The 27,880-nt window shown below is 42.3% G+C and overlaps 1 protein-coding gene across 1 annotated transcript in view; it reads right to left on the bottom strand.

Moving 5' to 3' along the window:
- KIT (KIT proto-oncogene, receptor tyrosine kinase) overlaps window positions 1–27,880 on the bottom strand; it is an 86,671-nt gene that overhangs the window by 28,553 nt on the left and 30,238 nt on the right. The window contains 6 exon segments of the mRNA XM_030313854.1: window positions 4,047–4,162; window positions 6,351–6,540; window positions 11,361–11,532; window positions 16,338–16,474; window positions 17,578–17,859; window positions 20,932–21,201. Of these exon segments, the coding sequence (XP_030169714.1) occupies window positions 4,047–4,162; window positions 6,351–6,540; window positions 11,361–11,532; window positions 16,338–16,474; window positions 17,578–17,859; window positions 20,932–21,201 (1,167 nt within the window).

Below are 27,880 nucleotides of genomic sequence, written 5' to 3' on the forward strand. Positions count from 1 at the left end.
CTGATTTCTGTATGCATCTTCAATAAGCAGTTAAAGGGTGATTATAGTAATGCAAATTCAATGCAAAGAGTCACGGGGCCTTTCTTGTGTGTGTGTGTGTGTGTGTGTGTGTGTGTTTAAGTTTATTATTTATTTTGAGAGAGACAGAGAGAGAGCGCACAAGTGGGAAGGGGCAGAGAGAGGGAAAGACAGAATCCCAAGCAGACCCTGTTCTGCAGAGCCTGATGTGGGGCCTGAGCTCACAAAAGGCGAGATCAGGACCTGAACCGAAGTCAGACGCTTAACTGACTGAGCCACCCAGGCGCCCCTCTTCTGTTGTGTCTTAGCGAAAACTCCCATCAGTTTCCACTGGAAGTTCTGCTCAAAAATGGCAAACATGTTATAGCTCTTGCCTGGCCCTTTATAAACCACTTTTAATACCACAGAGCCAACAGTCAACAGAACAGACCCATGTAATCATGGCTTGGTTAGAGAAGTTAAAAACAGACTTAAAACATTTTCAAATTTAATATGCGACATATTTTTCTCTAACACAAACTGACAGAACATGGTATTTTTTAAAGCCTCCCACATAAGCAATTAAAACATACACACATGCACACACTCAGGGTACTCAAATCTACATGTGGAGTTTTTAAAACAAGTGAATTTTTCAACCATCAAACATTGAACCATTCAAAATCATGGATTTTCATAAGCATTTCAGCTGAATCTATTACGCAATTATGCATTAATGCCACTGAGTAAACGTCACTGAATTTCTGCACTAATATCATGCATTATTATTCTGATTTCTATCAATTCTAATTTCTGCAGAGCACAATTCCTTCCATCCTGGGCTAAGCTTATTTACAGAATAAATCACACAGTAGATCTTCATATGGATTTGGCTCAGCTAAAGTGTTATGTCAAAATGGACACAACTCTCCAATTTAAACTTTCAAAACTATTTTTAGCGGTTTGCCTTTAAAATTTCACATTAAAAAAATCTTTTTCAAAGAAGAAAAAAAAATCAACAAAGAAATTAGCTAACTTGATCTGTGAACAGCAACCGAACATACTTCACCAGAGGTCTGATGTTTTTTGAGTTGCACACAAAGATACTACCTCTGTCAGGGGCAGTTGAGTGGCTCGGTTGGTTAAGCGCCCGACTCTTGATTTTGGCTCAGGTCGTAATCTGGCAGTTTGTGGGATCGAGCCCTGCTGACAGTGTGGGACTTGCTTGGGATCTCTCTCTCTCTCCCTCTCTCTTGGCCCCATCCCCTGCTCACACACACACTCTCTCTCTCTCAAAATAAATAAACTTAAAACAAATACTACCTCTGTCAAAGAACTGGGAGATAAGGAAATCCAATGTGGAAGGTCAGTGAAAAGAAATGGCTACTGTAGCTACGTGTTTGTAATGAACTGAAATCAATGAAAGATTTCTTGAAGACCTTAACCCACGGGGTCAGACAACACTCTTATCTGTGTGCCCAGTGTCATGAAGCAGAAGCTCAGGAAATGTTAGGTGCATGTCTGTGACCCAGGCCCCAGCAGGAAACAAAAGGCCTTCTACACCAACGGGGAATCCGAGAAAAAATTCATTGCGAAGCTTAATGCCGTTCTTATCCAGTTTCAAAACAAGCATGAGTTCACCAGCAGAGGTGACTAACACTGATCCTGCTGGATGACAAATTAGCCTGGTAAGTAAAAATGGCAGCAATTTTGTCACCAGAGAAAAGTAAGGGTGACTTCGGGGACATCTTTCTAAGGTCAATGACTCACGGCTAACCGGCAGACCAGACTAGCAATGGAAGCATGAAAAAGGGGAAAGAGACAGATCTCAATGTCTCCTTGACCTTGAAAGCCAGGGAGAGACGCAAAACGCCTTCATTTTATAAAATTCCCAACTACTGAGCTTCTCAAAGTGAGGTCTGTGGGGCGGCCATGGCCATGATCCGCTGTTCCTGGTCAACGAGAGTTAAGTACACAACCTGATAATAAGGCATTTACAAGGAGCAATCTGACAGAGTAATTTTCTATCTATTGAATCTCACAATTTAAAAAATCAAACGTGGTTTTGCATATGTCTGTTTCTTTTTCATTTCACTTTCCTAGTGACTGGCTCTTACCATATTTTTTTAAGTTTCTTTATTTTGAGAGAGAGAGAGAGAGAGAGAGAGAACAAACCAGCAGGGGAGGAGCAGAGAGAGAGAGAGGAGGGACAGAGGATCCGAAATGGCTCTGCACCTGGCAGCAGAGAGCCCTACACGGGGCTCAAATCCATGAACCATGAGATCATGACCTGAGCCGAAGTCGGATGCTGAACCGACTGAGCCACCCAGGCATCCTGGCTCTTACTGTATTTTATAGAAAGTACCGGGCCAGAATAAACTGGAAAAAAAAAAAGGAAAGGTCCTTTACCACAGATATTTGGGAAACACTGCACCAGAACACCCAAAAATTGAGTTTTGTGTGGACAATGTGCATATTAGCCTGTAAGGATATTGATTTACCTGCAACCGTCTCTTAAATTACTCGAATATTGAGATTTTGCAGAAGCAGATCATTTTGCCCATGTGTAATATGCTAAACTCCTCTGATTAACACCTGAATTAATCTAGAGATGTCTGGAATGCAGGCCAATGAGATACCATATAATCAAAGCTGTTCAGAGGAACTGAGATGTTAACATGATTTCCTCCAAAAAAGAGGCAAGTTCTGTGGTCAAACAAGCTTGGGCTGCACACAGCATCTACCCGCCCTCCTGGGGAGGCATAACACACACCAGCACAGTAAGGATCCTGAGAAGGCCTGTAGTTCAGAAACTTGTTTAGCTCCACAGACGTGACGCCCTTGATGTAAACACGTTAAGAACATCTTGTGCTTGGAAATGAAGGTCTAGTTAAAAGACTCCAGAAGAGCAATCAGAAACCTGCCCTAAATGGGAATTACTAGCTGTTTCCTGTCTACCCTTGAAATGGATCATGCTACCTGCCGCATACCATGGAGCTTCAGCATCAATGAACTTGTAAACTCACTTCTGAGCAGGCAAGCTCCTTCAGGACAAGAAACAGGCGCCCATTCTTTGTTCTCACCAGCAATACAGGAAGTGCCCAGCACAGTGACTAAGTTGTCCTCCTAGGGAATGTTCCGGGTTGTCTCCTTATCCCCCCCGCACCCCCCACCCCACCAACACACACCCAGGACGGCTAATTCCGATGGGTCATTTTGTTGGCCATTCCTTGGAATTCTGTGTCTTTGGAGCCCTCCTGTGCCCTGGTGCCCTGGCTGGTGCGGTATGGCAGGCACCTGCTATCCTTCCTTGGAAATGCAGCTAGGCCCCCAGAGTAGAGCCAGGGGAAAAGCCCAGCACACAGCAGAAGCCCCAGCTGGTGAGCATGCTCCCTTGGCCTCAACCTCTGGGGCAAAGGCATTTCTCCAAGATGTTGTGGGGGCCACAGAGGGGCAGGACTCAGGTGTTCTGGTTCCCATGTCCAAAGCCAGCCTCCCATCCTAACCACCTGCTTCCTCTCCTTAGTACCCATGTGCTACGCAGGAGAGTCCTATGGAGCTGGATCGATATTGCCTTCGTCTTAGTAGGAGAACAATCAAAACACAAATAATCTCACAACCCGCAAAAGAAAGCACTGTCACAAAGAAATCATGTCAGAGCTTGATAGCATCTCTTACCTAAACTAACACCATAATCCAGGTCTCATTCAACCTCTGCCTCCCCCATTTCAACAATCAATAATAATACGTTTTCCCTCAAACGACAGTTATTTTTAACTTCTAGGGCTCCTCTGTTTGCCTCAAAGGCGGAACCCAGAATCTGAGCGCCCTCCACAAGGTCGTGCGGTCAGCGAGATGTAGGACAAGGAATTGGCTTTCGTACACATTCTTCCAACCACCAAACCACGGGGTCTTTGTTAAGGTCAAAATTATCATGAAACATTATTTACACAGCACACAATGAGCTCAGTTCTGCAGCTGTTACAACACGAGCCACAACTTAAAATAATAAAAAATCAAAAGATAAGGAACCCATTTGTTTTACTCACTGTTCACGTAAACATTCAATGTCACGGAAGAATTGACATCGGAATTGGACACTTGAAACGTGTAAGTGCCTCCTTCGTTCCCTTTTAATCTGGTTAGATGAAGTTCACTCACATATCTACACACACACACACACAGGGGAAAAAAAAAGGCAATAAATCAATCACTTGTGAAGGGCCTGCCTCAAGTGAGTGTCTTATCCACCATTTCTGTCTGGAAATACACACCTGTTTGAGGAAAAATAAGACTCGCTTAACTCAGTTATTAACAAGATCCACATTAGCAAATATAAACATATACACCTATATTTACCTTGGGACAAAATGGCTGCCCAGTGAGGGTGCTGAGTGGGGAGAGGCAATGCAGCCTCCTCCCGGTCCCTGGCTGGCCTCTTGTCCGTGGTCCCTCTCTGCCCACGGTCCTTCACTCAGTCTCCTCCCCACCGGTGTCCTGAGCTCACCTGCCCCGCTGTGCTTTCACAACACTCACCTGGAAGGACCCAAGCCTGGCAGGCATCTGCACGGAGTCGTTCTCCATGCAGAGAGCAAAGTCGACACCGTGGGCCCTCACCTTCCTTCTTTGCAACTCCATAATCTCCTGGTTTTCCTCCCATGCCCAGCACCTCTTCCTAGAGTCCTTCGCAGTACTTGCCATTGAAGCTTCTCTTTCATGACAGGGCCGGCAGATATGGCTATGTAGACAAGAGTGTGGAGTTCTGCCAGAAGCCCTGGACACAACCGTCTGGACGTGACCCTGAGCAATCTACTCTCGCACCGAACTACCCGCTGTTTGCTCACAACTTCCAAATCTTTACCTCCAGTTCAGACCTCTCAGTCCTACGCCTCCTCTACAGAGCTATTTTCAAGCCCCCAACCCCTGCCCTGTGGGTACAGCTAATGATGACTCACACCTGTGACGTCCTCCCAAGACTTGCCCTTGGACACTTAGGCCCACTTGGAAGTTGACTGCCGATCCAGGTCTACAGCAATGAGTGACCGCCCATGGAGAGGGACAAAAAGCCAGCTCCAGAGGACCCCTGAGATCAGCCTACTGCTCACCCATATCCTTTTTTTCCTCCTTTATCCTCCCCGCCCTGCTCTCCTACTCCCTGGAAGGTCTCTCTTCCCCTTAATGAAGCCCTTGACCCAGAATCCCTGTCTCAGGCTCTGCTTCGAGGGAACCTGACCTAGGATACTTCCTACCTGAACACCTCTACTTGAGAGCCCACGGTCAACCTCAATTTCAACAAACACCAAGCCGAACTCACAGTATGTGCCCCTGCCAACCTTTCCTCCTCCTTGAATGGCATCACCCCTCGCCATCCAACGTGACTGATGGACACAGGATCCGAAGGGACATCTTCAGCAGCTACCTCTCTCTCCCACCCCCTCAACCACTGAGTATTCCTGTGGAGGTGGCCTGGATGCCTCCCAAATCCATTCCCTTCCTTCCCACCCTTCCATCTTGGCCCAGGACAACATCATCTCTCACCCACATTGCTGTTACAGCCCATAGTTTCTGACTGGAAAAAAATACAAAGTCTAAGTGGGCATCTACCTCTGGTAGCCATTTTGATCTTGGTCAAGTTACTTAACTCATTTGTGTCTGTTTCCTCTTCTACAGAAATGATGAAAATAAGAGTGCCTGATCATGGGGCTTGTGGAGGACTAAAATTATTGACTCACTATACGTCAGGTACTTAGTGCAGCACTGTCAAAAGCACCTGCAGCTTACAAGAAGGAAGCTACTTTGCCTAGTTTACTCTTTTAATTTTTAAAATCACTTTTATTGGATTTACTTTTCTTTACTAGTTTTCTTTTACTTGTTACTATTTTATGATTGCTTCTATTTTCATCATAAATCTGTTGAGGATCAAATGAGAGGGGTGTGTGTTATGACAGAACTTGGGTTCACTACCTGGCCCAGAGCTACCGAATGAGGCTTTAGTTACCTTACATTTTTAAAAAAAGGATTCAAGGCACTAACTCTCCTCTTTCTGTGGAAAAAAAAAAAAAAGATTTCAATGTGTCTCTAGCACATGCCAGTCACTGCTCGGAACTAGCCTTAGAACTCTGGGAGCAAACGATCTTCCATTTCACAAATGAGAAAACTGAGGCACGGACTTCCGTGCGTGCTCTAATCACAAAGCGAAAGGAAATACTGGTCTAAAGACTCAGGAAGCAGGCCCAAACTTCTTTCCACACCTGGTGTCTTCTCATACATCTATGGGTCACAGACACAGGCCCTGGTAAGCCAAGGAGAGACGGGGAAAACATCCGATCCTCAGCGTAAGGCTCTTTGCTTACCTGATATTACTTTCGTTGTCAGACTTGGGATAATCTTCCCATTTATCAGTGAGGGTTCTGTTCATATACACCCACCGTTGGTGCTCAGGCTTGGGATATGCCTCATATTCGACAATCAGATCCACATTCTCTCCATCATTCACGAATATTGTGGTATTCATCATAGGGAAGATGTTAATGAATCCTTTAGCTGATTATAACAAAATAGAACAGGAAGAAACTATTAATCACAGCCATCCAACGGAAAACCCTACTTCACCTTCGGCTTACAAAAATAACTGGCTGGTTTCAGAAAGGACGCGCTTGAAATGTTTATTCCTCCTTCTCTGTCTCTTAAGGAACTCTCTTCAAGAGCTAGCACCACCCTGTAAGTCTTCTAGAACTACTTCTTAGGTTAGAAAGTGTTGGGACTAAATGGTTAGCCCACACCCAGACCCAGTACAATTGTATATGTGATAAGAAGGTGTCAAAAGTCAAGAGGGGGACGAGAGCTCAAATTGCCAATAAAGGTGTTGAAAGAACGCCATTTAGTATTTGAAGAAAAATAAACCTGTTACCTCCTCATCATGTAATATATCACAGAGGAAATCAAGTACAGCATTTTCAAAAAAAAATTTTTTTTAATGTTTATTTATTTTTTTTTTTAATTTTTTTTTTTTCAACGTTTATTTATTTTTGGGACAGAGAGAGACAGAGCATGAACGGGGGAGGGGCAGAGAGAGAGGGAGACACAGAATCGGAAACAGGCTCCAGGCTCTGAGCCATCAGCCCAGAGCCCGACGCGGGGCTCGAACTCACGGACCGCGAGATCGTGACCTGGCTGAAGTCGGACGCTTAACCGACTGCGCCACCCAGGCGCCCCAATGTTTATTTATTTTTGAGACAGAGAGAGACAGAGCATGAACGGGGGAGGGCCAGAGAGAGAGGGAGACACAGAATGTGAAGCAGGCTCCAGGCTCTGAGCTGGCAGCACAGAGCCCGACGCGGGGCTCGAACTCACGGACCGTGAGATCATGACCTGAGCTGACGTCGGACGCTTAACCGACTGAGCCACCCAGGCGCCCCAAGTACAGCATTTTAATAATCAAACTGTATCTTTAACTGACAACAGAATTAACTCCTATCAAACTTCTACAGAGGGGGCAGTTTTCTAGACGTTTTAGAAACAACAGAAGAGGGGAGCCTGGGTGGCTCAGTCGGTTAAACATCCAACTTCAGCTCAGGTCATGATCTCATGGTTCCTGAGTTCGAGCTCCATTGGGCTCTGTGCTAACAGCTCAGAGCCTGGAGCCTGCTTTGGATTCTTTGTCTCGCTCTCTCTCTGCCCCTCCCCTGCTCACGCTCTGTCTCTCTCCCTCAGAAATAAATTAACATTAAAAAAAAAAAGAAAAAAAAAAGAAACAACAGAAGAAACAAAATCAAATCATTAAAGTCCTAAGAATCTGAATACATAGCATTTTTAAATGTCTATACTGTAAAATTAAGGTAATAGGAAAAAGAACATGAAAATCAATAGATGGAAAATATTTAAACTAGTAAATCAATTTTTAATTTGAGAAAGAGCCCAATAGGGAGGGGGGGAAGGGAGAGGGAGAGGGAGAGGGAGGGAGGGAGGGAGGGAGGGAGGGAGGGAGAGAGAGAGAGAGAGAGAGGATCCCAAGCAGTCTCCACACTCAGCATGGAGCCCAACATGGGGCTCAATCTCACAACCCGAGCCAAAATCAAGAAGAGTTGGACACTCAACCGACTAAGCCACCCAGGCACCCCTAAACTGGTAATTAAAAATAAGGCATCACTTTTCACTTCTTAAAAATAGCAAAACTTCAATAAAGCTGTTAAAAAATAAAGTCTATCCATCCTATGGAAAAATAGCAAAACTAATTTGAAAGAAACTCAATAATTCTGCAAGTGTGGTAAAAGTAGCGTGCTGAATTACACACTGTAAATTGGCACAACTCTTTCAGAAAGCATTTAGCAATATAGATTTTCTATAATTATCTATTCTCCAATTTAACCCTGTAATTTCCGTTGGAGAACTCTTCTTAGTGGGCAGCTACATGCAAAAAGAACGGCCCTCTACCTTGGATATAATAATTTTAAAAATCAGGGCACTGGTTAGAAATGGTTCTATGACAATCACATAAGAAAGAGCTTGAAAAACACGTAATTAAATAATTGCCAATATTATTTTTATAGCCACCATTTATGGAATGCTTGCTATGTGCCAAGAACTGCCTTAAGTAGCTTGGCATTACATTTTAATTAACAATTATGACAAATATTTAATTCCATAACAATACTAGGGGAGAAAGCTTATAACTCCTAATGTATAGATGAAAGATATCCAGTCCTGGAAAGCTTAAGAGCTAGCTGCCCAAGGGCAGAGCCCAGACTTGAATACAGGTTTGTGAGACGTCAGGCTTGGCTTTTCTCACTGTAACATATCCCTAGATTCTCCATATAATACTTCCAGTTAGAGAGAGAGAATAAGCTTGTATGCATCACTGAAACCCTGCTGCATACAAAAATACAAGCAATATACCAAATCTTAAAAATGGTTATGTCACATTTAGTGGGATTATGGAAGAGCTTTCATTTTATTCTTCTAATTCTTTTTCCAAATTTAGTAATTATAAACTTTTAAATACATTTTTCATTATTGTTGGCACTATTTGGCTACATATATTAAGGTCTCCCAGGAGTTGTCATTACAGCATTGGCTGCCTCTTGGTTTTCCTATAGATTCAGAAGAAAAAGTGGAGTCCAACTCTCCTTTGCAGTAATGGAAAAGGATCTGTCATAGGTGAGAATAAAAACTCATCCAAGTCAAAGTTGGAGATGGAAACCACCATCTTGTTCTAATACCTAAATCATAAATTAAAACCTCCTGTCATTTTTAAAGCAAATTTAGGTTAATTCTGAGGGAACAAATGTTTCATCTAAATGCTATGTTACAGTTTCCAGTTCTTAAGGTCATCCATTCAAACACACCCAAAGCAAAACACTCAAATATTCCAGACAATAATTGCACTGAAGTGAGTTGTCTCATTATCACCACATATATATACTACCAAAGTTTTCCTGAGTTTTCTAGAGTTCTTTACAGGCTCAATATAGTTTTATGTCCTATAGTGGAATAGAGCTTCAAATTCATGAAGTATAAGAGTTATTAGAATCAAAGATCTCCATCGGCGTTGTTTGAACAGAAAGTATGATTTTTTTCAGGTACTTCTGCATTAAGAAGTTGGTGACGCATTAACGTTTCGTCAAGTGCAAACTCTATGCCAGGCACTTCTATAAAAATCTATTGCCTTTTCTCCTCTCTGCAGCCTTTGGAGTTGGAGGCTGTGTTTCTCAGAAGAGGAAATGCAGGCAGAGGTAAAGTAGGGTGCATTCAAAAGTCAGGTGGCACAGCTCCAGTTCAAAACCAGGTGGGGACTATCCCAAAGCCACTGCACGTCATATGCACACTTGATCTTAGCTGAAAGGCCAAGAAGGGATCCACCTCATATTCAAATCTGACCTCCAGCCCCAAAGAAATGACTTTTCTCTTTGTCTCCCTCTTTCTTGTCCCATCCCAACCCATCCCGAAACAATACAAAACCGGATTCAGATTTCACAGCCACAAGCCCTTCCAGTTATACAGTTATATTCTTGGAAATTGATGAATGGATTTTAAAAATCTGATTACATACAATAATATGCTCAAAACATCCTTACTAATTGCTTTCTGGAGCTGAAGCTGATATATCAACATGCTCCCTAATCAACTTAGCAAATTAGCACTTATGGAGTTAATATTTTAAAGCATAGCTTTCTATTCAAATTAATAAATGGTTCACAATCACGTTTAGGGAAAAAGTAATAATACTCTTTCTGCACACTGACTCTATATTGCAAGTAAAGGGTCTTTTCCACATTAGTGTGTAATGCTTTCCATTACAGCATGGGCAGAAACACCAAAATTATATGAGATTATTGTAGAATAAATCACAGACCTCTAACATTGCTTCATAAATTATTGAAGAAACAGGGGGGAAAGAGGAGAAATGAAAACAAATATCACATCGTTTTATTATTGCTCATGAGGAAGTTTCACCACCATGCAAGTACTTAATCAAAGTCAAGCACTAAGAACATAACTGCACTAAAAAGACAAGAAAATAGATTAAATTCGAACAATATTCAAAAGACCAAAGAAAAAAAAAGTGTAAATAAAGTAATTTAAAAATTATTATTATTTCCAGGAAATCAAGAACAGTACTTCACTGCATTCTGCTCTCATTAAGTAGATCTTGGAAAATAAAGATTTGGTGAGATTTCCAGAGGAGGGAAGAAAAGGTTAAACCTTTACATAGTATGTACTAGCTAGATGCGCTTAGGACCATAGGTACCATGATCCAGTTTATGCTAGGTAGAACCAAGGACCTAACTAACCCCAGTGGGGTTCCTTCCTGAAGGTTTATGCTACGGCCTACGAGGCTACAAGACAGGGTGAAGTGAGGGGCATACTAGGAAGAAAAAGCCCAATTCAGCCCTTCCTGCAACAAATAAACCAGACCCCTGGGCAGTAAAAAAGATAAACCAAAGACTGAGGCGCCTCCCTAAAAGATGCAGAGAAATACTGTAGGCTCTCAGCACTTGCTCTCCTCCATAGAGAAAGTCTACACCCACTTCCAAACTCAAGTCATTCAGCAAGGACCAGAAGTTTTGAAAAAGCTCCAGTTCACACTTTGTGTGGTGGGGAGGGGAGGGCGGATGGCAGAAAATGGCCCACTGAAACAACTTCAGTTACATCTTTCCTCTTCCCCTCTATTAAACTGGTAGGATCTGCTCTTGGGCTCTAGTTGGAAAAAGGCTACCGTGATCATTTTCATTCATTCATTCATTCCATGATCATAAAATTTCTAAGAATCACTTCAAGATTCTATTAACATAAAAAGGAAACTCTCTAGCAACGTCTTCTTTCACTACTGCCGGTAATTTATACGTTCGCATAGAGATATTTACCTACGACTTCCAAGGTTGTTGTGACATTTGCCGATCCAAAAGTATTATTGGCATAACACATGAACACTCCAGAATCGTTAACTCTTGCTGAGCTGATCGTCAACCTTTCCTGACGTACAAAATTGAAGTCACCTTGGTGCCAGCTATTACTCTGTGGCTGTGCGTTAGTTTGCTGGTTACAGAAGGAGAGGAAAAAAAAAAAATCAAAGATTACCATAAAATTTATATTCAGGATCTTTCCTAGCTAGATAAATTAAAAATAGCAGCAATTAACTTCTCCATATTAACATTCATTATACACTACTTAAGTAAGAATAATAAAGCATCATGACAAGTCTGTCATTGGAACACTTCATATTCCTGGATTATATTGAAAGATAGTCACTATTAGAAAAAACATGAAAATTCATTTTTTAATAACCATGGCATACCTGATTCCAAATTCTCTGCAGCACTAAATATTTGTTTAACAGTGCCAAATTTTAGAAGTTACTATATAAGAAATACCACATTTTACAATGCTGATATTTTACTCTATTTTACAATGAGTCAGCATAGTTAGATCATATCAGTATTTCCTGTTACATGTATTTTTTTAAAATTTTATATCCTAGCGATTGCAAGAAAACACATCTCTAATAATCACGTTCTATTAATATTTATACTATTTTCATGAATAAAAGTAGAATCCCAATGTCTAAAGCTAGCTTGGAAATTCATCCTACAGTTCTTACCCAGCAGAATTTTGGCAACTATTAAAAGGGGTCCCATTGGGGCGCCTGGGTGGCTCAGTCGGTTAAGCAGCTGACTTCGGTTCAGGTCATGATCTCACGGTCCGTGAGTTCGAGCCCCGCGTCGGGCTCTGTGCTGACAGCTCAGAGCCTGGAGCCTGTTTCGGATTCTGTGTCTCCCTCTCTCTGACCCTCCCCCGTTCATGCTCTGTCTCTGTCTCAAAAATAAATAAACGTTAAAAAAAAAAAAAAAAAAGGAGGGGTCCCAAAGTATGTAAAACATGTAAGACCAAACCCAAATTACTTAAGCATGAGCTGAAGAGAAAAAGTTACAAATTTACTCTTGTGATATCACCATTCACACATGGAGACATTTCTGGTATGGAAAATATCATGGGAATAAAGTAAAATATAAACTATAGCTCCTCTCTGAAAAGATTAAAAGGAGTACCAAAGAGCTTTCTTCATCTTCCAAATTTTCTGTAATATGAACACATTCCAATTGAAAAAATAACAACTGAAAAAAGAAAATAAAGGAGCTGATACTGACATGGAGCGAGATCAAGGGTTTTTGCTGGCCAGGCCATGGTGAGCCTATTAGCATTAAACCATTCTGACGGCATTGTAAATCAGAACAATCCTTGTGGAAAGCAGCTTGGCAGTATGTTCATATCCCCTGATCGATTTCAGCAAATTTATCTCAAGGAAATAACTCAATTAAAAAAAAAAAAAAAAGCTCAAAAATATTTACTGCAGTGAAATCTCAGAGATGACCTAAATGTCTACCAAGGATCAAAATCATGAACGTGAAAATAAGAAAAATGTTTATATTACTTAAAACACCTAAATCGAGTGTACCTTAGAACGGCAACCATGTGATAATACAGATGCATGGGGGCAGAGAGAAAAGAAATATGAAAAAAAAAAAAAAAGTGGGCTATATAGTGTTTATAAAGACCAGTCACACAGTCGGTTCAGCATCCAACTTCTGATTTCAACTCAGGTCATGATCCCTGGATCATGGGATTGAGCTCCACATTGGGCTCCGCAGGGAGTGTAGAGACTGCTTAAGATTCCTCTCTTCCTCCCTCCCTCTCTCCCTCTCTCCCCACCCCCACCCCCTCCACTGCCCACATGCTCTCTCTCAATTAAAATAAATAAATAAAAATAAATTTCAAACAAAAAAACCAGCCAACATAAACACTACTGGAGCTCTTGAAATGCTTGAGGTCCAAACTGAGTTGGGTTGTAAATATAAAATATGTCCCCGATTTGGAAGACTTAATATCAAAAAAGTAATGTAAAATAACCCATTGATACTTTTTGTTAATTACATGGTAATATGTTAGCTATACAAGGTTAAATAAAATATATTACAATCAATTTTACTTTTTTTACTCTCTGTCATGTGCCTACTAGACAATTTTAAATTACATAGGAGGTTCACATTAGATTTCCACTGCATAGCACTGCTACATGCAGTGGTAGAATTATATGTTTCTCTTTTTTTCCTCATGTTATTATATTTTTGGAAAAAAAAAAACTTTACATTAAAATGAGCATACATAAGAGCAGACTGCCAAAGCTGAATGTTTTGAAATAAAAAGAAGAGAAACCTGCTTTGTTAACTAACTGTGAGATCTTGAGCAAGTCAAGGATACGAGCAGTCATAGCTTTTGTTTCTTTCTTTCTTTTTTTTTTTTTTAAGACAGAGAGAGACAGAGCATGAACGGGGGAGGGTCAGAGAGGGAGACACAGAATCCGAAGCAGGCTCCAGGCTCCGAGCTGTCAGCACAGAGCCCGACGCGGGGCTCGAAGTCACAGACCGTGAGATCATGACCCGAGCAGAAGTGGGACGCTTAACCAACTGAGCCACCCAGGCGTCCCACCCAGCTTTTGTTTCTGAAAGGGAAGGAGAGAAGGTCTTTAAAGAAAGGTCTTGAAACGCCTTTCCAATTTGAAGCATCAGGCAGATTTGAAGATACTCCCTTCCCAGAGGATTCTTCTAGTAATTGGCAGAAATCTGCCATTTTGCTGCAGAAGATCAATCAAGAAGATGCAATAGCAAGGTGAGGTGACATTGTTCTGTCCTCTCCTGGTCCATCATGTCATAGACTTCTCTGCAAAGGCAGAGTGACGATGGACAGGTAACATCACACATTCTAGATTTATGGTATCTCTTCCTTCTAGTTCTCCCAAGAGGCCAAAGGTCTTCTAACAGGGAGTTAAACCTGAACAATGAACATGTCAATGTGGGAAGGAAAAGCTTGGACCTCAGTAGTGATGCAGACCCAACACCCAAACCCGAAGACCATTTTTAGGACACTGTCAAATATCCTAATTAAAAGTAAAAAATACAAGGGTTTAAAAGCATCAGAAAAGCTAACCAAGATTCACAAGTGTTGAATAAATGCCAAGACTCTCTTACGTTTTAAAACACACAACAGCAAAAACTCTAGGACAGTCATCTTATCCTAGATTTCATTGTGAGTTAGTTATTCCAAAGGGTCAGAGTCAAATACCATGGATTTTTAAAATAATTTGATAGTGCTAACAGTGCTAAGTATTTCAAATTAAGCCAAAGGATATCAACAAAAGATTCATGGATGAACCTTGGCAGAGAGCCATGAGCCCCATCTGCAAGTCACATATTACATATTGTTTGCATGTGATTTGGTTTTCCTTAACCCTTGAGATGCACACTGGGATTTCCCCAAAGAGCTCCCAATACCAAAGGCTTATCTTCCAATGCCAGTGGATTAATTGGGAATGGCATGTAGGACTCCAGGGAAAAACGGTTCAGAACAAAACTGCCTGGGACAATATAATTCCTCATAGAAAAAAAAGCTAATTTTCAAGTTATACGGAGGCTCAAATATACACATGGTATAAACTGTTCTCTCATCTGAAATCAAGGATTATAGAAAGCCAATTTATATAGGATTGCGTTCTATAAGGTCAGTCAAAAATCCATACATAAACTATCGTTTTTATTAAATTCTATGATACGGAAACGAAAACTTGTTTCTCTGAGCCATTGGTTTGAAAGAACAAGTCTAGTACAATCCATTCTCCTAGTCAGTGGTGATAGGCTTCACCAGCAAGGGATCATCCATCACAAGTCTATGTGAATACCATCATACTACTTTGCATTACGCTAATCACCATGGTTACTTATCTAGCAAAGCATTCTTTAAACAGGCATGAAATCACCAATGTTGAATACAGAGCAAGGGGAGGGAGGACAGGAAGAGGAGAAGGAAACTATATTATATCTTTCCTCCAATGTAATGCATATATGTATACGAAGAAAAACCACCGTAAAAGCTAGTTAACTAGATGGCCAACATTATGCAAATAAAAATTACTGAAACTTCAGTCGACGGGAATTTGAAAACAAAATATTTGGGAATTTAGACATTTTAAAGACCTTGCTATTAAGGAGTATTTAGAGAGGAAAAAAACAAAAAACAAAAAAACTTCCTATAACTGGCTAAAATTTACTTAAGATATGCCTAACACAGTACCTGACATATAGTAGACATTCAATACGCATTTGTTAAATGAATGAGAACTTAAACATGTCCAAATGTTTCAGATTAAAGATAACCATTTTATTAATAGTGACTAAAACAAACAGAAAACCATTAGCAACTTGATCTCAGGTAACCAGCCTCAGAGGGGAGAGTCAGATCAATACAAAAAAGAAACCCAGCTCTCAAATGGATAGGCCACTGTGTGGGAAAGCGAAGAGCTCTCTGGTTAGCATCTGAGACCATTTACTCTTTTTCAACGTGAAAGGAAAAAAAAACCATTGACAACTTTTCCCAATATTTTAAATAATCTGCCCTGGATAGCTTTGATAATAGTCTGAAAAACATCAAGGTGCATACGCAATCATTAGTTTTCTTAAAATTTCCCCAGGAAAGTCAAAGAAACAGCGTACAGTAACAAAAGGAGTCTCAAGTCCTCTCTTTGATTTTCTCAATGTAAATTCACCAAATGACATGCATGTGTCACTAATAATGAAGATACACACCCACATATGGTGTCACGAAAGGGGGAAATCTGCATCTCGACTCACGCCCAGACAGTCCCACCTCAGACAGACATACCAGCTGAGCCTCCCCAGGACAATTAATAGACCCTTTTAAGGAAAAAAAAAAAAAAAAACCCTTAAAATCTCCCACAAAGAGAAAACTATCGATTGGGGGGGGGGGGGGGGGGAAGAGAACAAGCCACTTACCGGGCTGTTTTCCTTGATCCACATCGAGTCCACGGAACTAGACACATCTTTTATCAAGCACATCACGGAGAATTCTTCCCCTTCCCTAAGAAGATGGCTTGCTTTGGACACAGACACAACTGGGACAGCTCTGATGGCTAGAATAAAAAGAAATGGGACCCTCAAATAATCTGTTCTATTATATGCCATTTTCACTTGCCACTTTTCCTCAAATGCGCACAACTTACTCGGTGGTCTGTTAAATAAAATATCAGGTATGCTACTGACTGCTCTGTAGTACTTGCACATCAGCAGGCATCAGCAATTAAATCTTGTATCCTTCAAGCAAATTCATTAATACCAGGTGAAAAAGATAGGACCGTCTGCTTTGAGATTATAACGTTCCTTGACAATGCTGTTTTGAAACGGGCAGGCCTGGCATTAATCTTTACCTCACACAACCTTGATGGTTTCATGAGGACGTGACCCGCACCTAGTTAAATTCTTTTAACCGAACAGGCATCTTTCCCGTAGGCCATAAAAATAATACGTTGTCCGTCTCTGAAAACCCCCATTTGAAATAACCAGACTTTCCTTAACGCCAATGAGCACACTTTTTCAAAAGCCTTAAAAAAAGCCCCCCAGTTGCTGAATGTCAACTGGTGTCGAATTTGATGATCTGAGATACAAAATCTAGACATCTTCCAGCTACCAAAATAATCTACATAACGCCAGGATAACAACAAAGTCTGTACTCAGTTGGTACTTGCCTCCTCAGATTGTGAAGAGTTTGGGAATGCATGAAAATTAAACAGCCGAGGAGAAAGTCAATCCCTCTGTCAATACTAAATCAAGGAGTGAATAATGTGTATGCTAATCTTTTCAAATAGTGTAACTGAAGCTTCCCAGTGAGTTTCTCTTGGAAGGAACACCTCGTGCGGTTACAAAACTTGGGGTGCCCCGATGTTGTTGGTTTCACGGTGGTCCCCTCCTCCTACTGCCCCCTGTATGGTCTAAATGCCAGTCGTTGGTCAACGCGCCCCGCTGGAGGCAGTCGTGGGCGGTTGTGTGGGGTGGGGACTATGCAACAAAGAGTTCACAAGCAGCTGACAGTAGTCTGAAGCTGGGGGGGGAGTGAGGAAGAGCCAGCTGCCTGATGGCCGATCGAAAGATGGACCAGCGAGAAGAGAGAAGTCGTGTACCAATCAACATCAACAACTGCTCCGCCTCCCAGAAGAAAGCGAGAAGGGCCCCCCCTTACCTGCCCTCACTTTCAGGGTGAATTTCTTCGACAGCACGGACTTGCCCTTCCGGTCCGCAGAGCAATGCAGGCACAGCCGATGGTACTCGCGCTTCACGTTCCTGATTGTGATGCCAGCCTTGGGATCGGTGACGAAAGTCAAGTCCTTAGGAAGAGGCTTCCCCTCGCACCCCCGGAGGGAGTAATTGGTCACCTCTGGGTCTGTCAGAGGACAGCGGACCAGCGTATCATGGTCTTCTTTCCCATACAAGGGAAGGTCAACGAGGAAAAGCTTTGCGGGATCTATAGCGTGTCAAAAATCAGTAGTTTGAATGGTTGAAAGCATTTTTGAAAAATCTGAAATGACTCCGACGTTTCTCTTTGCGAGCAAAAGTAGAATTTACCCAAACACTGCTAATTAAGTAACAGTTAACATTTGTCCCTTTCCATGTGTCAGACACCAAGCTTGGACCATTACGCTTTCTCTCATTTAACCCTCAAAACAGCCCTCAGTGGGGGCGCCTGGGTGGCTCAGTCGGTTAAGCGTCTGACTTCGGCTCAGGTCACGATCTCGCGGTCCGTGAGTTCGAGCCCCGCGTCGGGCTCTGGGCTGATGGCTCGGAGCCTGGAGCCTGCTTCCGATTCTGTGTCTCCCTCTCTCTCTGCCCCTCCCCCGTTCATGCTCTGTCTCAAAAATAAATAAAAACGTTAAAAAAAAAAATTAAAAAAAAAAAAACCAGCCCTCAGTGAAGGGCACTATCATCATCACCCTTTTATACATGAAGAAACTGAAGTCTCAAAAAAGTGACTCTCCTAGGGGCGCCTGGGAGGCTCAGTCGGTTAGGCGTCCGACTTCGGCTCAGGTCATGATCTTGTGGTCCGTGGGTGAAAGCTGTCTGTGCTGACAGCTCGGAGCCTAGAGCCTGCTTTAGATTCTGTGTCTCCCTCTCTCTTTACTCCCCCATCTCCTTTGCACTCTGTCTGTCTCTCTCTCAAATAAACATTAAAAAAAAATTATTTTTTTTTTAAAGGGACTCTCCTAAAGTGACATGGTCCAGAAACGGCTGGGCGGAACTCGAACTGCAGTCCGACTGATAGCACAACTTGGGCTCTTAAAAATCTGGGGATATTTTATTACAAAACTTACTCTTTTTCCACAACAGAGGATACTCTAAGGAGCATGAGCCAAGACTAAGCCGGTCTGATATTACCTATCAGGATCAGAGAGGAGAGGTATTCTTCCTCTTAACTGTCCTGTGGGGACCCCCTTCCAGAGTCCCCAATCTCCAGAATCTTTTGGCTTCTGCATAGAATCTGCGAAAACTATTAGCAGGCCACCCCATACGAATGTCACGTGGGTCCCGCTCTATCCATACTCTCTTGAAAGACGCATATTAATACAAACTTGTGGAAATCAACTGAAGCCATATTCCCAAGGGGAGCTCATGAGTTTCAGGAATGCGGTGGCAAACACTTTATCATCCAAACCAGGACGCTTGTGAGTGAAGGGGAGTGCTATTAACAATTACGCCAGGACACCAGGTGTGGACTGGAAAAGCCTCAGGCAGACTGGGACCTCATATAAGCAAAGACAAACCTCATTCTGTATACACAATACACTGCCACCTCTCCTGTGTAAAGAGAATACAGATACACGGTTGGGCCAACAGATTATGTTTAAAATGTTTCTTACTTGTCCTTTCTACCTGGAATTCAGGTGTTCCACAAAAATCAACTTGGCATCATTGAAATATATACTGACCAATTTTGAAAGGTAATTTTCCAGAACGAATTATGCACCTCCCAGCCTTACTAACGAGTTCTATGAATAAAGTACTTCATGATGGCTGAACTATGGTCTGAGGCCATAGCTGTTTTGCTTGGTTTATTTTTTGTACATCTACTCTTGCTCAGTGGCTTAGTCTAGCTCCTACAACGCCCCAATTTCTTTCATTGCTGTAACATGAATCACTTAAGTATCCAAACATCTTAAATCAGTAATAATTCAGCATAGGGCTAAGTTACTAGGGAAGACTTTCCCTTTAAAGAAAACCATGAAGTCTGCCAGACCGACCTGGCGAATTCAGTCGTCCCCATTTATTCAGTGGTTTACCCATTGCGTTAATGTGCAGAATGATACTTCATTAGCACCTGAAAATTAAAGAGTACCTTCCTGAATGTCAAAGAACAGCACACAGGTTAGCTCGACAATTACGGAATCATACCCAGAGGCTAAGCTGCGCCTTATCACTGTGTATTTTTCAGCTACCCACCTAGGAAAGAATAACAGATAAACTAAGGAGAGGCAGAGTGAATTTCATGGCAACCTTCTCTACAGTGAACACTAGGTGAGTCAACTGTATTAACCCTTGATAGAGCTAGAATTTGCACAATGCGGTCTCCTCAAAGACAATTACATCAGGACGACAGAGCAGGTGATCTTATCTGAAGGTTGCAATGAAAACCTGAAGCTCTTGAGGTTGCCCAGATCTACGATCTAGGACAAATTTACTCATTATTCCTCCACAATAACCACGGGTGAGGCCTCCTACACAGCCTCTTTCAATGGTAGCCCAGTCTAGGTACAGATGCAGGACCAGAACTGGGACTCTCTTTGTCCTGCTAGAACCTGGGTATATCTCTTAAGCTTTAAGTACTTGTTTTTACATCAACGAGAAGATTCTCCTGCCTACCCCCCCTTCAGCAAACCTCCTCTTGAGAAGGAGGTGAAAAGCACAAATACAGATGAATCATGGAGGTTGTCATGGGAAATGAGGTACAGAAATCCAACCATCATATTTTTCTTCTAAGAGGTCACAGTTTGTTTGTTTTATCTGTTCTTCGGGTTTTGGGTTTGTTTTTTTACATGAATCCACTGACAACTATTAAGAACCTAAGAGGACAGGGGTTGATTAGCTGACTGGGTGATTTTTCCGGAATTTGCTCCCTAAAAGTGGATCAATTCTTTTGAAGTGTTGGCCTGTTTAGGCCTTTAGAGGCCTTTAGTTCCCTGAAGTGTTTTTACTAAGTGGGAGTATCTAGGATCTCAAGGCATTAAAATGTAGCTTTCCCAAAGGGCCCAATTTATTCTCAGGGTTTACTCGGAGCTTCCAGAACAAATGGGCTCACCATATTGTAACCTCATTAGGAAGAGCATCACAGCCTTGCAGACCTTCAGCTGGAGTCATAACCACAGCCACCATGCGTCAGAAGATGGGGGGGTGGGGGGGAACTAACTAAGAATAATTTGTTTTAGGTTTTCTAGACCCAGCCAGTAACATTTTATCTCTGGCTGGCCATGTATATGTCATCCATAATTAAGAACAAGATCTTAAGTTCTCCAAAGCATTGCATGAAAGAAAGCCACACGTTTACCTCTAACAAACACGTAAATGGAACTGCTTAAGCCGCCTCCGTTGGTGCACGTGTAATTGCCCGTGTTGGTGGCCTCTGCTTTCTCCGTGATCCATTCATTGTGTGTGATCTCACTCGACTGGCCCAGGGTCTCAAAAGTCCATTTGACAAACCCTGGATCGGTGCACAACAGCCTAATCTCGTCGCCAACACTGACTATTAACTCTGACGTTGCTGGATGGATGGAGGGTAGAGACCATTCCCCCGGACTCGCAGATGGTTGAGAAGAGCCTGCCAAGAAAAGTCAGAATCGTGTTGAGTATGATCTTTTTCCTTGGCGAAATAAAGCATTTCTTCCGATATTGATTTCCATCTTCTGTGTGCTCTACAATAAAAATAGGACAGAGCTGCCCGGCTATTTATAGTTAGAAAGAGTTCTGTTTAAAGTTTAAGTTCATCTACTGAATTATTTTCTGCAACTCTCAACTAGAGGGTCGCACTTGGTATGCAACCAACTCACTGGATGCCATGGCCTTCTCTGGGCTAAACACCCCAGCTGGGTCAAGTTTCCACTCTGAATAGGGGCCGTCGCCGTGGTACTGACTTACTGACACCCAGCCTAGAAACAACAAAAACAAAACCTCGCACTATCAAAACACACACACAAAAACTCCTGACCTGTTACTCTCGTGGCAAAACGTACATGATCATGACACAGCTTGGCTGTGAACTGTTATTTGTACGCAGTGCTCCTTACATGGTGATGTTCATCAAAAGGAGAACTATTTATGAGTTCCAAGCAATAGGGCAGAAAATGAAAATCCCATTTGAAAGATCAGACCATGAGAGGTTTCACGACATTTGTCGGGTTGCAGCCTAGTCAAACTAATGCCTAGACAGGCGTCCTAGTTTAAAAGATGCAAACTTTAGACTCTGAATATGAAACTTGAACCTTAGAAAATTCGCAGCAGTCAACTCATTCATCCATCTGTCGCATAAATGCATGAATTACGATCTGCAAAAGCTTTGGGCATAAATGCATTAATTGTGATCTGCAAAAGTCCACGTGAAGTGCAACACGTGGTTCTTACACACACTCCAGAGTTTACAGAACACACTGCTTCCATGTCAGAATAAGTGAAACATAGCTCCGAGTTTTAGCTTTAAGCTGAAGAAGTAGGAGGTGGGCTGGGCCAGAAAAGGCCAAAGACGAGACACGTGCCATGGACATATACCACAGAGACCACGCGCAGAGGCACCATACGGTTTTCAGTAGAAAGGTGACATGCAGAGTAAGATACTAGAGATCAATCGGAGTCAAGGAAATCAGTGAAAAGCCCTGGTTCTCAGGTAGGCAGAAGCGATAAGACTTACAGTAAGGATTTGAGACTAAGGATGCCGCGTACGCCAGAGGAAAAACACATCAATGGTTATAGTGCAATGAAAGCTACAAAGATAGACTCACCTACAGCCTGGGTGAGGGAGATGGAAGAAAGAGTCCCTGGACGAGGTGGGCTAGAGCATCAGGGGAGCAGAACTCCCTGGGGTGCTTTCAATGACTTCTGCAAGGTCATGGGCGAAATGGGATACCTACCCCACACCAGGAAACTCTCTACACGTTTGGCATGATCGGGGGTGGGGAGATGGGGACAGAATCATAAAGGGATGGGGACAGGAGGGGCGAGAGCCCTGCAATAACATGTGGGGTTAAAAGACGGGATCAGACAGTCAAGGGGAAGAGATTGTGGAAAAAAGAGGAACACACAGTGCGAATCTTGGAGAGCCCTCCCAGCTAAGATTTAAAACTCAAACAAACAACAAAAACAACAAAAAGGCACAACCAGAAAGGAAGGGGAGTTGCTAAAGAGGGGAGGGAAGGCAACACATCAGACGGTTTCAAAGAAAAGGTGGTGGGTCCTAAGGCAGGTGCTGAGCAAGGTCAAGGGCATGAACAAAAGTCCCTGCATTTGGTGGGAAAGAGATCACAGGAAATCTGAGAGTACAATTTCAGGTGAGTGGGAGTGTCTGTGTGCTCCAAGGTTAAAGTCTAAGTGTAGACCTCTTGCTGAGGAGCTACAGCAAGAGAAGGCAGAGAAATAGATCTGTAGTCAAACGAGGCTAAAAGTTACAGAAGGGATCCCTTAACATGTGAGCATAGAAGGAAGAGAGTCTGTGGAGAGGCACGGACCAAAGATGCTCCGAAGAAGCACTCAAACTGTCTGCTGCAGGTGCACATAGATGACCAGTCTCGATTCCAATTTGTCATCCAGACAAACGATCTCATCCGGGCACCTTTCAACCATGGCTTCAATTGCAGCTCCACGAGATCATGCCAAGTACACCCCAGATTAAAGACGCTCAGCAACTTGGATTCGCAGACGGTAATAACAAGGTCAATTATAATCATCAAATGTTATTAAGCACCAACAACATAAGAAGTGCTATAGGCCAAGACCACCTATACCTGCTGGCCTCAGCATCTAGATGGAGGAGACGGGATATAAAAACAAAGTGCTTGGGATTATTTTTAAAGTTATACAGCACACTAAATAATGAAAACGGGCACAACAATAAATGAAGACACTATCACTTCACTTATTTATCCCCTGGTGAAAAGGGAGTAGTTCCAAGTAAATAGCAGTGACGTGGACAGTAAATTTAATCCAAAAATTCTTAAAGAATTTGTATTGCTATATATTTCGATCAATTCAGTTTTCTCGGGAGTGGATCTTAAGGGTATATGTAGATATTACAATCCAGTTGAATAAATATTGCTGACTTCCAGAGACCTACCACGCCAATGTATGCTAAGCCTCACTGTGCGACCTAAGGCAGACCACTCAACTTCTCTGTGCCCAAGTTTCCACATCTGGAAAAAGATAAAAAAAAAAAAAAAATACCCTCATCTCAGAGTTCTTATGGGAATCAAATGCGGCAAATACATGTAAGGAGCTTAACACAGGACTGGGCACCTTTAATAAACATTGGCTATTACAGCAAAGCCGTAAAGTATACTTGGTAAGACCTTGGACTGAAAACAGTCTAAATGTCCATCCTGGCTCTGCCATTAGTCAGTGTGTGATCCTTAGGCCGGTTCCTCATCAACTGGGTCTCAGTTTGCTCATTTGCAAAGGAGGGACAGTAACAGAACCTATTTCATAAGGCCATTATATAAAGCCCTCAGAACCGTCTGGGGGCACCTAGACAATACTAGTAAATATTGGACACGATTATTCTAAAAACAGAACCTTTTGGGGTGCCTGGGTGGCTCAGTCGGTTGAGCTTCCGACTTCAGCTCAGGTCATGATCTCGCAGTCTGAGTTCGAGCCCCGCGTCAGGCTCTGTGCTGACAGCTCAGAGCCTGGAGCCTGCTTCTGATTCTGTGTCTCCCTCTCTCTTCGCCCCTCCCTGACTCATGCTCTCTCTCTGTCTCAGAAATAAACACGAAAAAAAAAAAAAAAAAAAAAAATTAAAAACAACAACAAAAAAAAAACAGAACCTCTTATCACTCCTCCAATCGGTCCTGACTTACTCACTTTCTATGAATGTAAACGGTTCCGTCATTTCCCAAACAGGTTCCTGCCTGACTTCTGCCTCCTTGGCAGCAAATCCTAGCAATCTTTCTGCCACTCCTCCTTGTCTGTCTTTCCACACCTGCTGTCCCGCCCCCAGACTGGCCACTTATTATCTCACAGAGAGATGGCCTCCTCTCCTAAAAGATCTCCATGGCTCTGGCCACCCCACTCACAGCTCCTCAAACCTCATAACCCTGAGATCTATCAGCCTAAGGCACCACCTCTCAACAACCCCACTCCCAGCCTCAAAAACCCTAACAGAGGCCGCAGCAGCTAACTCTGACATCATGTATGGGTTGCCAAGCACTTTTCATGGGACTAATTTATAGCTGCTTCCTCTGGACCTTTACCTGCCTCTCCAATAAGACAGATCCTTAGGCTGGCTGGCTAAGGAGCCTGTAAACCGCTCTATTCCTTGCTCGGCCCATCTTTCCGCCCATGTCCCCAGAACACACCAACTCCACAATTCACCTTCATGCCACGTGGAAAGCCCTGTTTTCATGGGTGTTAGTCCCTCACCATGATCACCTGTCCTCACTAAATCCATCCAACATGTCCAGCCCCATCACCCATTTGGTTTGTACTGATGCTTACACGTGGTCCACGTCTACGTCTTACCTCCTCCTAATCCTAAATTGTGTTTTTCCCCTGGCACAGTCATGAAAACATTCCCTTCGATCCCTGAACATGTGAAAGATCGGAGGAAGGACAGGTTCCTAAACACCCAGCCCCTGTAACAGGTGTCAACAGCCCACCGATCTATCCCCAAAAGAGGACAGATGTCATTTCTGCGGCTCCACTAAGGGAGTGGCTCCACTCATCCATTAAACTGCTACAGATACCTCCAAGAAAGAAGCCTCCAAATTTGAGATCACGGGTGTAGGCTTTCCTTCTAGAGATTTAAAAAACAAATTTTAAAATAATTGCCACCAGAAGCATTAAGGATTTTATTTTCAAAATACATTATTTGTAAGTTCAACCCTCTAACTCACCCTGTAAAAGGAAAATAGAGCTTATATTACAGTGGGACTCTGTGTATCATTTATTCTCTTTTTTCCAAACTACCTTGAATGTTATTATAATGTTCTCACAATAGAAAAAAAACCAGAGATACATGTTAAAGGTTTGCAAGGGACACCTGACAAGTTGGAAGAACGTGCGTCTCTTGATCCCAGGGCTATGAGTTCGAGCCCCATGTCGGGTGTAGAGATTACTAAAAAAATAATAATAATAAACTTCAAAAAAAGTGTATATACACATCTACCTGCCTTTATTATATTTTAAATTCAAGACCAATAAGGTATTCCAACTGAGCTTTGAAATTGTTCTGAAATCACACATTATGGAAAGTGTTTGGCACATAGCAAGTTCTCAACAAATGTTTGTTGAATTGGGTTTTATCTACATCAGACTCTTTGCATTAGAAAATGTGCTTCCTTAATTGTGTTTGGCTAAGGCTAATTTATGAGTTGTTTTCTATTCCCTGAACACATGTTAATTAATGAGCCAAAAAAAAAGAAATGGCAAATCCTACCATTGTGGGGACCAACTATTAGAGGGACTGATGGCTCTGGGCCATCATAGTCAATAATGTTGCAAGACTTTAACAATATCAAGATAAATGCCAAAAAAAAAAAAAAAAGATAAATGGCAACATACCTTCAATAACCTTTCACTAGTGTAAAATTCAACCATACCCAAAAGAATTGAAAGCAGGGATACAAACAGATACTTGCAAACACACGTTCACAGCAGCATTACTTACAACAGCCAAGACGTAGAAACAACCCAAGTGCCCATCAACAGATAGACAAAATATAGTATGTGCATACAAGGGACTATTATTCAGCCATGAAAAGGAAATTCTGACACCTGTTACCACATCGATGAACTTCACAAACATCATGCTATGTGAGACAAGCCAGAAACAAAAGGATAAATGTTGTATGATTCCATTACATGACGTACCTACACAGTAGGCAAATTCAGAGACAGAAAGTAGAATACAGACTACCAAGGGCCGGGGGATGGGGAATGGAGCATTAATGGGTTTAATGGGTACAGAATTTCCATTTGGAATGATAAAAAAAGAAAAAAAAAGTTCTGGACACGGATAGTGGTGATGGTTGCGCAACATCGTGAATGTGAACGGCACTGAATTGGACGCTTAAAAAAAATGGTACATTTTATATCATGTGTATTTTACCACAATAAGAAAAATGTCTAAAATTTAAAAAAAAAAAAAAAAAAAACAGAAAAACAAACAAAAAAAAACAATTCTTTAAAGGCCCTGGCTGGTGAAGCCTCAAACCTTCTCAGCTACCTTGGATCTTTCTTAGCTGACCACTGGTATCAGCCTCTGTGAGCCCCCTGACTTTGTTTTAAATCATATCATTAAAAAAAATAATTAATTGTTGTCATTATTTTTACTCGTTCCACACAGTTGTGCCTGAGGGTCCGAATAGCATCTTGACTACCATCTCTCTACGACCTTACACAAAGCAGGCATTCATAAAAGGTCTTTTAACCTTCTGGGTTGAATAGGCTGTATGTTTTAAATGATGCGGACTCCTGGGGCGCCTGGGTGGTGCAGTCGGTTAAGCATCCGACTCCTGATCTCGGCTCAGGTCATGATCTCATAGCTTTTGAGTTCGAGCCCCGCGTCGGGCTCTGTGCTGACAGCTCAGTCTGGAGCCTGCTTTGGATTCTGTGTCTTCCTCTCTCTGCTCCTCCCCTACTCACACTCTGTCTCTTTCTCAAAAGTAAACATTAAAAAAAATAAAAAAATTAAAAAAACCATGTGGACTCCTACCCAGGAGACTCTGAGCACTCCAGACCATTAGGTTCTTTTCTGCACCTCTGCTCTCCTACTCACACTATCAGAGTCACTTGGTCTACTTCTCAAACCTGTTTACGGAAGTTCGACTTGTGGTGTATTATATATATAAATTAAGTGCATGTTATGAAAATTGAAATGTATGTGGAGGCGGAGGCGGGGGGAAGGGCTGTTGATTCTCTGATAACTAAGAAACACTCTAAAGGCGGCTCAACTAAAGGGAGTGTCAAATTCAATGTGGCTAAAATAGGAGACGATTGGAGGAGGGCCTCCAAGTCACAAACAGGGTTGGGGGGGGGTGGATCTGCATCCTAACAGTTTCACGAGCATTACATTTAAGGAAACTGAAGTTAGAAACCGCAGACCTTGCTTGCATCTTGGGTGTGGTGTATGCGGAGAACTCCCGCCAGTCATCCCGAACTCAAAGTCAACCAAAACTCAAAGACAAGGTTCTGCTTCTCCACCAAAAAGAATGCGGTCGCCCATCTTTCTTAAGTGAAAAAAAAAAATATTCAAGGTATACTTGAATTAAAAGACTAATTGAGGGTGCCTGGGTGGC

This window comes from Lynx canadensis, chromosome B1, assembly GCF_007474595.2.
Source record: "Lynx canadensis isolate LIC74 chromosome B1, mLynCan4.pri.v2, whole genome shotgun sequence".
Taxonomy (NCBI): Eukaryota; Metazoa; Chordata; class Mammalia; order Carnivora; family Felidae; genus Lynx; species Lynx canadensis.